Raw genomic sequence first — 12,017 nt, forward strand, 5'->3', positions numbered from 1 at the left:
GGAAGTGAAGGGGTTTGGTTTGGCTGGAAGAGGAAGGAGGTGGGGAGGGAATCAGGGGCCCGGGGTCTGGACTTTAACACGAGGAAAAGGGAGTAGCAAGCGGGTGGCATCTCAAAATCGTACTGGACTGAGAGGTTTTCCAGGATGCCAGGACTTTGAGTGCTAAAAGTGGGACCATCCTAGCCAAACTCTGTGGTTGGGCAGCTCCCAGGGACCGCGGGGAGCACAGGCTGGAGAGTTTAAATATGGAAAACCTTGGGCCTCTTTGCTTGGGACTGGAATTCTCTTGACCATGGGCAACAGGTCTGGATGCTTTTGAATGTTTAAAATAAGAGTAGATTTCGAAAGAGAGTCTGGAAAAGGCAAAACTATAGCGACAGTGAAAGGATCAGCAGCTGCCAGGGTTTGGGATGCGGGAGTGATGCAGGGCATTTTTAGGGCAGTGAAACTCTTCTGTGTAGCAAGGTAACGGTGGAAACATGGCCTCGGGCATTTGTCAAAACCCACAGAATATACGACACCAGGAGTAAATTCTCCTGTAAGTTATGGACTTTACACATGGAGATCTTCTCCTTCAGCCATACCACTTTCTAGAAGGTTCCATAACTTCCCCACACGCCGAGTCATTTCTTCCTCTCCTGAAACCTTTTGGTAAAACAGGTTTATTCAGGTACCAGCTTCGAACAATTGTTGGTATCTACTTAAAGTATGATAAGGAGGATTCCCAGGCCTGTCCCAGCCAGCAGGGAAATGTCACCCCCGATGCCTGCTGCAGTGCAAGAAGGAGGTGGTGGCATCTGTGCTAGGAGCTCACCTCCTGGGATTCAGCAAGTCCCAAGGCACATTCACTTGGCACCTGGTACCATGTTCCGCAGGACTGGGCCCCGTCTCTCCTGGTGGAATTAAGCCTCTCAGAAGCCCAGAAATGCCCCCAGCTATAGGAAGTGCTCAGCCAATGATTCCCCATCATTGAATGCATCACTTTGACAGGAGTGACAAAGAAAGTATGACATGAATAGTGCCTGGAACAGGCCATGTGTGTGTGTGTGAACACAGTTTTGGTGCAAATGTATGAATTGTTGCCCATAAATCGGTCTCACTGTGGTGACACAAGCTAAGGGCCTTGGCTCTTTCCCTTGTCTCTGCTTGGAATACTGTCCCCCCAGATATCCACAAGGGTCACTCAGGTCTCCACTCAAATGCCACCTCTCCTGACTGCTCTAGCTACAGAAGCCCCACTCACTCTCCAGTCCTTATTTACGTTTCCTCACAGCATCGCTCACTCTACTAGTGTCCTGGGGCTGTGGCAACAGTGACCACACACCGGTTAGCTTAAATCTATTCTCTCACAGTTCTGGAGGCCAAAGATCTGAAATCAAGGTGTCAGCAGGGCCATGCTCCCTCCGAAGACTCTAGGGGAGGACCCTTCCTTACTTCTCCCAGCTCCTGGTGGCCTCATCACTCTAACCTCTGCCTCCATCTTCTCCCTATGTGTGTCTCTCTCCTCTTCTGTCTCTGATAAGGACACCAGTCATTGCATTTAGGGCCCACCCAGTTAATCTAAGATGATCATCTCAAGATCCTTAACATAATTATACTGTCAAAGATTGTTTTTCCAAATAAGGTTACACTCCCAGTTTCTGGGGATTAGGACATGAGCATATGCTTTTAGGGGGGTCATTGCTCAACCCACTACCTTCACTGCCCGGCACTGCATTACACATTGACTTGTTTGCAGCCTGTGGCACCCACTAGGAGATAAGATACAAAAGTGCAGAATAAAATCTGTTGTGTTCAGGGGTCTATCTCCAATGCCGCATAGCAGGTGCTTAAAAATATTTGCTGAGTGAATGCAAGTGGCTTACCTCCCTAAACTGCAATTTTTCATCTATGAAGTGATTATATTATTGGCTGTGAGCACAGCCACTTAAAAAACAAACAGAATCGAGGGTTTATGTAAAGAGACATAACTTCATACTAAGTCCTCAAATTTTAAAAATATACATGTGTGCAAAATATGCCCCTTGCATACTATACCTCTTCTTAAAAGGGTGCCTTCAAATACCAACCTTATAATTTGTGAGTGAGGTTTATTACCAAATACATTTCAGGTGTGTTGGGATTACATCCAGGCTTCCCAACAGGGTGTACTGTTGGGAGATGATTTATGGGAAGGGAAATGACACCATTTTCCTGTAGAGAGTGAATGGGAGTTGGAGAGCACGACCTCATTGCTCAAGGTGCCCAGAGCAGATATTCAAGAAAGGCTGCTTTTGACTGGGTCCCGCCCTTGACATTCAGTGCTGGTTGTGGCTCCAGGATCACTCTGAGCTGCAAAACTCGGAGAGTTTCCCAGCAAACTGTCCTGTATGAATGGACCCGTTGGGCACAGACTCTGGAATTCTGCAGTTTAAAGGCAGGAAAAAGACTCTTGAAGGAAAATATCTTGAAGTCAGTGGTGCTGACCATGGGAGCTTAAAAAGGATGTTGAAAACAAATGTAAATAGTAGGGTGTAATTCTGGGGGGAAAGTGGAGAACACACAACAAAAAGACTCAAAAAATCATAATTTGAGTGGTTAGATTAAGTTGCTAAGAATATATGCCCAGCCGGGCGCGGCTCAGCAGTTGAGCGTCGACCTAGGATCCAGGCAATCAGGGTTCGATTCCCGGTCAGGGCACATGCCTCGGTTGTGAGCTCAATCAATGACTCTCTCATCATTGATGTTTCTGTCTCTCTCTCTCTCCCTCTGCTTTCCTCTGTCTGAAATCAATAAAGATATATTTAAAATATATATATATATAAAAAGGAGCAAAAGTTAGAAAAAGAAAGAAGAAAATCACAAACAAAATTCCTTTCCATCTGTAAGAGGAAATCCAAAGAGATGCTATAAATATTTCCCTCTGTTTCTGAAATGCTTTCAGACAGTTCCTGGTAGAATTTTTGGCAGAATGTTTATCCTGAAATCAAAGTAAAAGATGACAATCAGTAGTATCAAATACCTCAAAAAGCATGGGAGTGAGGATGACCGAAGTCAGTCTAATGGCAACGACTGTAACAATGTAGACACAATACACTTCCCCATTATAAGCAAGACAGCCGAAAAGAAGCTCAAGTAGAGATCACACAGAATTAAGCCATAGGGAAGAAACAGTGGCGACATTAACTCTACAAAGTAGAATATAAGGAATACGTTTTAACGAGATGCAGATGGCCTTAAACAGTTATAAGAGTTATAGCAAACAGGTAAATCATATGCACTAACCAACAATGCAGCATAATACAAAAGGCAAAAATTCAGACATGCAAAGAAAAATATGGACAGGAAAGCAATTAGACTGGGAAGTGTTAAATCATTAGCTTCCTGCGTCAGAGCAAGTAGTCCAAAAAGGACATAAACATAACTAAAAATTAAGAATAATTAGCTGTAGAACTAATTTACAAAAGAGCACAGCTTACCAATACCCTTACGAAGAATATACCAATTAGCCCCGGCCGGTGTGGCTCAGTTGGCTGGGCGTCATCCTGTGTGCTGAAAGGTCGCCAGTCCAATTCACACTCAGGGCACGTGCCCGGGTTGCGGCTCGATCCCCGGTAGGGGGCGTCCAGGAGGCAGCCAACTGATGTCTTGCTCTCATGTTGATGTTTCTTTCTCTCTCTCCCTCTCCCTCTCACTCTCTCTAAACATCAACAAAAATATATATTTTTAAAAAGAATATACCATCTTTTCTAGTGCCATTGAACACTTACAAAATGTTGCGTACAAACCCGACACAAAGTCTCAATAAACTAAGAAAATTTAGTAGTAGACGGGTGCAGGCTACATTTCCTGATCCCCGTGCAACAAAAATAAAAATCAAATAAACTCAAGCCTAAGGGTACCCATTCAGCTGCTTCCAGTCGTATAGCTTATCTCTTTAACTACTTTCTCTGTAGTCTACTCCATTTGTGTGTCCAACAGGGCCAGGTGTTTCACAATACCCACTACCCCGAGTTTTCCTCCTGAATAACCTGGGTGTTCTCAAACCTGATCCATGAATTCCAGCCTTGGCATCTCTGAGCTGGAGCAGAGGCCACAGGGATTGGATCCAAGAGGCTGGGCTTTCAAGAGAAAGGCACTTGACCAACACATCACTCCCTGGATGCGTCGCGCCACCTGAAGAAATGATACCCAATTAAACACCCTTGGGGAAGCATGAAGTTCTATGCCAACAAGGCATTTTTCTTCCCTGGATCCAACACTACCTTAAAATAACAGAATTCAGTTGGAAAGAACCTGAGAAATAACTAAGCCAAGTTCCCACGTATTCTTTTATATTAATAATGGAATTTCCCGAGAGCCTGCTAATGTCAGGCACTACTAACTGCTCTACCTATACAAACATTTGCTCAGATCCGTATACACAGGGCTGTGAGGTCAGTTCTGCATATCTCCCCTTTGCTCCTGCAGACCCACTCCCCACTCTCCTCCCTTCTTCTTTGGGTTTGTGGGCCAGGAGGCTGCATCCATGGCTTCCTTTCAGAGCCATTTCCCTTACTAAGTTCTCAGCTCCACACAGATACCTCCTCCAAGTAACTGATTTCTTCTCTTTTCTTCCAGGCCCTGGATGGTAGCATTTTTTCACTCTTGCTAATCTTGGGAAATTGCAGAATCACTCTGGTTTCTCTACACCCCGCCCACACCTTTGTAAATAGTCTGTTTATCAAACTCTCCCCAAAACATTCAATTTGAGGTGCCATCTGTTTTCTCCTGGGATCGTGACCAGGTAGGCAGTGTCATCCCCATTTTGTGGATGAGTAAAGTGAGGTGGAGACAGGTGAAGAAAGTTGCTTAAGGTCACACATCTGAAAAGAACAGGCCTGAGATTCAAATCTGGACTAACTCACACCAGAGTTTTGCCTTTTCCATTATTCTTGGGTCTTTGTTGAAATTGGTGGACCCGGATGGCGCAATCCTGTTAGGCTCCTTTGTTTCTGTAAAGGGGGAAGAGGCAGGATAAACAAGAAGGGCCACCAGAACTTCCCATCAAGTTGAATGGGGCTGAGGCGGCCACTCCCTGCAGTTGAGGCAGGTGGCAAATATTTGCTCAAAAGAGGCAGCACAATTTAATTTAATGGGCAAACACACATGCCATGTCCTATAGTCCTTAAGTAACCCCACTCTATAGATGAGAAAATTGAGGCACAGATGAGAGGCACAGCCCTCCCCAAAGCCACCTCCCTACTAAGTAGTGGGCCTTGTTATGGATTTTAGTCCCATATGAGGCCAAATCCCTTACATTTTTCTATACATGCCCTTGGGTGCTGTGTGCCATCTGCGCTACACATTCGCTCGCATACTTTGGGAGACCTTTGAGCCCAGCAACTTCCCTCTGATGATGCTGATACCACCAACATACCCCGTGCCAAGCCCTGCCCTTGCCCTGTGCCCTTCCTATGCAACAATGTCCATTACATCCTTTCCATTTTTACCGTGAAGGAGGCACTATCATGGTGGCCATTTTACAGATCAGTAAACTAAAGCTCTGAAAATTTAAGAAACCTGCCTGAGGTCCCACGATAGGCAAGTGCAGAAACCCATTCTGCAGATGAGAGTAAAAGGCTCAGAGATCACCCAAGATCACACAGAGCACTAAGGCTGTGGGGGCCTCAGACTCCCCTCCCACTCCTGGGTTTCACTCCCACAGACTAGGGAGCCCCCGCTCAGAGAGGCCACGTGGCCCCTGCAGGGGCCACAGCAGCGGTTGGAGCCTGACTCAGCGCCTGACCACCGTGCGCCCAGCGCCTGGGGTTAACCACAAGGCTCCCCAGATGAATCACCTGGGCGCTTGTTAAAGTCCAGCTTTCCGGCCCACTGCAGACCCAAGGACTCAGGGCAAGAAGGGGCCTGGGAATCTGCATTTTAAACAAGCGTGTACTCGCTCCCTTCCTCCCCGTCCCGGGCTTCAGGTGACTCTCATGATCTGGCAGGTTTGGGAAACAGCCCGGGTTCTAGGGCGCAGCTGCAGCTCCCGGGCCTCCCTAGGCCAGGGCTCTCCAGAAAGTCTCCAGAGCTCGCGTGGCGGGGTGGGGTCAGGTGTACCGGGCGCGCAGCCCCGCCCCGGGGGCGGGGCCTCACCTGCGGGGGCGGGGCCTCACCTGGGGGCGGGGCCTCACCTGCGGCGGGCAGGTAGGCGGCTCCCCGGTCACCTGGCCCCGGCCCAGGAGACCTGGGCGCGCGCAGGCAGCTCCAGCCTCGCCTGGGATCGCGACACTCGCGCAGGGGCGGCCGCCGGCGGGACGCGAGGCCGGGCGAGGGGCCCCCCGCCCGCGCACCATGGCCCAGACACGCTTCTCCAAGTTCCTGCAGAAACTCGGCTTCTCGGGCGCGGGCCACCAGTACGAGCGGCTGGAGAGGGGCGAGCTGGAAACCTTGGTGAGTCTGGACAACAGGGCGCGGGGCGTGGGGCCTGACCCTGCACCCTGCGCACCCCCCCGCCCCAAGGTCCCGTCCGCGTGCTGCGCTCCGCCGACCCGCCCTGCACCCCCTGCTTCCGTGGAGAAGCCGTGCTCGTAGCGCGCCAGCTCGCGCCTCCGCTGCGGGCCGGGCCCTCGCCGCTTAACCCGCCGCCTCCGGCCCATTTTGCGGGTGCAAAACTGAGCGCGAAACACGTTAACCACGTCCCTCAAAGTACACAGAGCTAGCGGAGGACCTCGCTGTGGACTGAACCTCGCTGGAATTGAAATTCCCGGGTCTCCACACCTAGGCTGCTCTATGGATTTTAAAAAAACTTAAAGCTACTTGAATTGGGGGTGGAGTTGGGGGGGGTAGTGATGTGAAAAACAGCAGCAGCAGAAAACGGTTGCGCACATGTTTTAGCAATAATTACTTAATGGTGAAAATCAAGGTAACAGTAGCCAGGCCTCCCAGCTTCACTTCCCATGTCTCCAAAAAACTGCCCTTTGAAAAAACCACCCAGATTTATATGTTTACTTTGCAACCTCCAGGTGACCCTCTAGGATAAACCAACAGGATTCTCGGGGAGGGGGGGTTTATTAGCTGACAAACTATGACATGGCTGTTCCAACAAAGCCCTTCCACTTGGAGAAGCCAGAGGTGATAGTGGTGACTGGTGACCCTACAACTTTCTCCTTAGCATGTGAGCAGAAGTCACAGACAGATACCAGAGCAGAGGGCGCTGAATTTCTGCCGAAGCTTCTCTGGGACATTGCGTTTTCTTTCTTTTAAGCTTAATCAGTCCTTGAAAAAGAAAATCCTGAAATAGTCCCCTGGAGGAGCTCATGAGACTACAAACCTGCCTTTTGGCTGGTGAAGGGAAACCTCAAAGTTACATTTACTTTTCAATGAAACAGATCATCTGGAAAACCTTGATTTAAAATATCCCCTGTTCTCCCAAAGAATGACAAGAGTCAGAACATTTTGGGTGTAGGATTCCTGAATATTTGCTCATTTTAAAAATAGCATTTGCATGTGAATTCTGGCGCTAGGGTGGCAGGCCACAGCGATCTCTACTTCTCTGAAGCAACGTGTGTGTGAAACACAGATTGGGTATAGAGTCCCATTATTTTGCCAAAATCCATTTCTCTACTTATACGCCGTGCAATGTGTCTTGTTGAAGGAGTTTGAAGTTCGTTTGCCAACACAGTTGCCTCTTCTGTGTTCTTTTTTCTATTTTTTTCTTTCCCTCATTTGATCTTTGCGTTAAGCTTGGTATTTTTCCAACACTCCTTATGTGTAGTTGGTTACTATCAGATTTTATGAGATGTCCGGGTGCCCCAGGTATCATCCAAATGTGCCAGGTATAGGGATAAAATAACATGATTAGAGATGCTGGGGTGAATTTGATCTCTGCACCAAAGTGAACTTCATTCCCCCAGAGGTTTTAAAAAGGGCCTCAAGGGTGGGATAGGTCTTCAACCTGTCTGTAGGTATGGAGGGGGCAGGGGCTCACCCACCTGGTTGTGGACCTGTGTTCTCAGCTGCACCCTGTAGGTGGTGTGTGATGACTTGGCAGTGTAGTGTGACAGGCATACTGGTGATCCAGGCAGCCAGCATCAAAGGCAGGCTGAGAAACAAGGTGTCCTGTCTCTAAAGGTGGCCTTGTGCAAACCCAGGAAATTACAGTAAAGGTAAATGGGGAGGGCGGCCAGCCAGGTGAGGCGACCTGTTTACTGCCAGCTCAGCTCATAGCCCGGACACCTCCTTTGCTCTCTCACACTCAACATCCTCCAATTTGAACTATTTCTCAAGAAACTTTGAAAAAAGGAGCAAAGTTAGCTACAGTGATTGTTTCCACAATAGTCCTAATTCTTATGAGCACATGTTGCATGTGGCGTCCTGGGCAGTCTCTGGATCTCCCAACCATTTTGCCGAGTCACCCAGTTATAATAGTGGTGATTATCGAGAACTTGCTGTGTCTCTACCTGGCTCTCTTCGGTTTGAGAGGTTTTATTGTAACCCTGAGAGATGGGGACCTCAAGGCTCACAGTGGGGCCAGGCGCTGATGATATAGTTGTGTATAAAACAAAGTTCACCTGGGAGGCTGACAGTCAACAGAGAAACCAAGAGATGTTTAAGATCCAGAGGTCTCGGGTGTGACTGAGAATAAAGAACAGTGTGACTGGGTGGCTGAGACAGGAACTAGGGTGGATGGGCCCAGAGTTAGAGGCTGGAACTAAGCACAGTTCTCATGGCCCCCCCGAGGACACCTCATTCTGGCTGCATTTCCATTGCAATGAGAAGAAAGGTGTAGGAGAAACCCCCTTAATTACTGGGAAAAAGGCTTCTCTCTGCCGACCTGATTGTTGGGTAAGGAGAACGTTGGACCAGAAATTCCTGCTTCCAGGAGGACTCTGAAAAGTATCTTGGACCCTCAGGGCTCTCACCTCTTAACTGAGACTGCCATGGCTCCACCCTGGGCTACCTACCTTCCTGGTTAGTGAACTGAGTCATCTTCCTGAGGCTCTGCAGGGTGAAGACTGGGTTCCCACAGACTCGGGTAGTGGAAGGGGGAAGGACCAGCTTGCACGCTCACTCCAGTGGTGGTTTGCAGGCAATGGGCCTGGCTCGATGGGCCTCTCCACAGGGCTGCCTCTGGATGCTTCCCCAGGATGAATGGTCTAGCCTGTTCTTAGGGGGAGGGGGTTACAAGGGTGTGACTACGGGGAGGCTCAGATGATTGGGGGCTGCCTTCCACAGTGGTAGGAAGGAAGAGTTTCTTAAACGAGATCATTCACATAAAAACCAGAAACCTGACACATGGTCTGTTCCAGAGGTACCTATTTTTGTTAGTACTTTTATTAATCTTGAGTTCTGGTCTTTATTTAGACTCTTTTTGACTGGATTTTAACAATGCTCTTGCTGTGAATGTCTAATTACATGTACAAAACGGTATTTGAGTATCTTAAGAATTTGTTTGCTAGTTTAGTTCAGGACAAGCAGCCTCGTACTTAAGCACAGCTGCCAGCAAGCAGCCTGTGAGCCAGCGTGAAAGGCTGCCAGTGGATAACCGAACAGGCCAGTTCACTCGAGGAGGAGGTGAGCATTGTGGAAAGAACATTCCTTCACTTGGTCTTGATTCCCATGCTTGGTGCTCATCAGCTGTGGCAAGCTGTGTACAAAGACTGGATTCACGTCAAGCCCCACTAGCAATGTGAGGACACTTCTCCCTGGTTCAGCACTTTAGTGTTGACTCCCTGATGCCTTAGCCCCGTGCTGTATGATGGCTCCTTTGTTTTTCTCTCTGAGCCACTGAGAAACTCTCATCTCTTCACTATGTCGTGTGATTATTGTCACCAATGCAATTGTCCCTCCCCCAAATACCAGCAATATTGACATTTGAACAACATTGTCACTGAATTATACTCCTATTAGTTGGGGTTATTTTTAATCTACTATCTTTTATGAACCAGGAACTGTACATATTTTTTCTTCCCTTTTTTCCCTTTCCCTTTCTCAACTTGTCATAATTATTTTCATAAGCCACAAGAAAAATGTGCACAATATGAAATTTTCCTTCACCTCCCCACTTTACTCTCACTTCCCTCCTTGGTGTGTGTGTTGAGGGGGGTAGGTACTGTTTGCATCTAGTCAGTTTGCAGTAATCAGATTACTGTTTGCTTGGGTGGTCCTGGCCCCTTTTTATGCAGTTCTGGAAAGGCTGTGGTTAAGAGCACTGGAGCCTGTGGGCCAGGCCACCTAGATGCACATTCTGGTTCTGCCGCTTGCCAGCCATGAGACCTTGAGCACAGTCCTCACTTTGCCATGACTCTGCTTTGTCTTCCATATGATGAGGTCATAACGGGACACACTTCAGAGATCAATCGTGGAGTGGAATTTAGGGCAGCACCTGACCACAGTAATTATGATTCACATCCAACTCTGTATGTTTTTAAAAACTACATAGGATCATTCTGTGCACTTGCACCCTCCCCATTCCTGCAGGATGTATAGTTCAGGAGCAGTTTCCTTGCTGTGTAGGCCTTTTTATTTAACCCACCCCCTATTGATGGGCATTTAGATGGTTTCCTGTTTGAATGACTAGAGCAATGTTCCAGTGGACATCTGTGGAGGCACCATGTTATTTTGAATCCTTACAAACATCCCTGCAAAAATCTGAGGCTTAGAGAGTGCAGTGACTTTTCCAGGGTCACACCGCTCTCCTAGGAATTCAAACCCAGGGCTGCCTGAATTCTATGCTGGAGTTTTCTCTCCTCTGACTGGCCAGGTTTCTCTTTTATAAAGTTGCTCTTTTCCCCACTGTAATTATAATAAGTATTTTCTGGAGAGACATGTTGAAGCTATGTCAGTAGCCTGTTTCTCAGACCGTTTTCACTCTTTGGTTTTAACATCTGCTGATGATCCTTGCCCGAATTGATTACTCTTACAATGTCTGCTAAACGATGGTTTCCTAATTCTGTCATTCGTTCCTGTTACTACTTGGTGTTCTGGTGTAAGGAAGAGCTGCCCCTTTCTTCTGTGTATTTGGTCATTTATTTATTCACTCATGTATCATTGTCAAGTCATGGATTCCTGTTTTATTAAGCATGTACATTTTGTTACTATCTTTTATTTCAATGCTCCAGTGGTCTCAGATTTGGGCAACAGGAGCCCCCTCATGGTGACATCTTGAATTCTGGACTTTTTTTTTTTCCACCATTCTTTGAGAACATTCCTACTTTCTAGTATAATAAAAAATTCCAGCCTCGTTTGGTACTTTCCCTGCCCCAGCCCTGGATCAGCCATTTCGCCCAGGATTCTCAGCTCTTTTTACTGGAAGAATGGTATCGAGAACCAGATCTGGTGCGAGGTGTGCGCACTCTATTGGGTGTTACGGCTTCTGGGCCCTCTCAGAGGAGGCGCGCGTGTGTGTGTGTGTGTGTAAAACCATAGACTACAATCCAATAAATTTCACGGGTCAGTGCCTGCTCTCTATATTTGTAACTCCCTTCACCAACAGTGAGAAGAGCAACTCCCATTCTCCTCAGTATACTTACTTATTGCACAACCTCTCTGTGTGTAAGCAGTGTCCTCACCTTGCCGACCAACTGTTGGCTCCTGGTCAGACTGGCCAACACCTAGCTTGGCCATCTCCCTACTTGGCCCTTGACTGCACTAACCACCTGTTAAACAAGATATGTACTCTAGATGCCTCATTTTGTCCTGTTGTAGTTCTTTGCTACCTGGGGTCACACCACCATTACACACACACACATACACACAGATTACAGGCAGTACCTAGATGTAATTTCAAAGACTGGGAAACATCTCTTAACCCATCTTGACCTGAGACTGGAGTTCAAGAAACCCTGCCTCAGCAATCCTCAGTATGGGTCTCCTTATTCCCATTTTACAGAGGAGAAAACTGAGGCTCAGAGAAGTCGGGGGACTTGCTGAGGGTCACACAGCTGGTAGCCAGGGGAACTAGAATTAGAACCCAGATTAGTGAGATGTGGTCCTGGTGATGCTCCCTCCCCACAGTCTGCTACATTTAGGGGTTCACCCCCCCACACATTAAA

At 47.8% G+C, this 12,017-nt stretch overlaps 1 protein-coding gene across 1 annotated transcript in view; it reads left to right on the forward strand.

Annotated features, from left to right (window-relative positions):
• Positions 1-6,202: 6,202 nt before the first annotated feature.
• The window catches only part of ATP2C2 (ATPase secretory pathway Ca2+ transporting 2), a 52,470-nt gene continuing 46,655 nt past the window's right edge, over positions 6,203-12,017 (forward strand). Inside the window, exon 1 of the mRNA XM_081119591.1 lies at positions 6,203-6,414. Within this exon, the coding sequence (XP_080975717.1) occupies positions 6,316-6,414 (99 nt within the window). The 5' untranslated portion in view covers positions 6,203-6,315. The remainder of the gene's footprint in view (positions 6,415-12,017) is intronic.

The sequence above is a fragment of the Miniopterus schreibersii genome (genome assembly GCF_964146895.1).
Source record: "Miniopterus schreibersii genome assembly, chromosome: 18".
Lineage (NCBI taxonomy): Eukaryota > Metazoa > Chordata > Mammalia > Chiroptera > Miniopteridae > Miniopterus > Miniopterus schreibersii.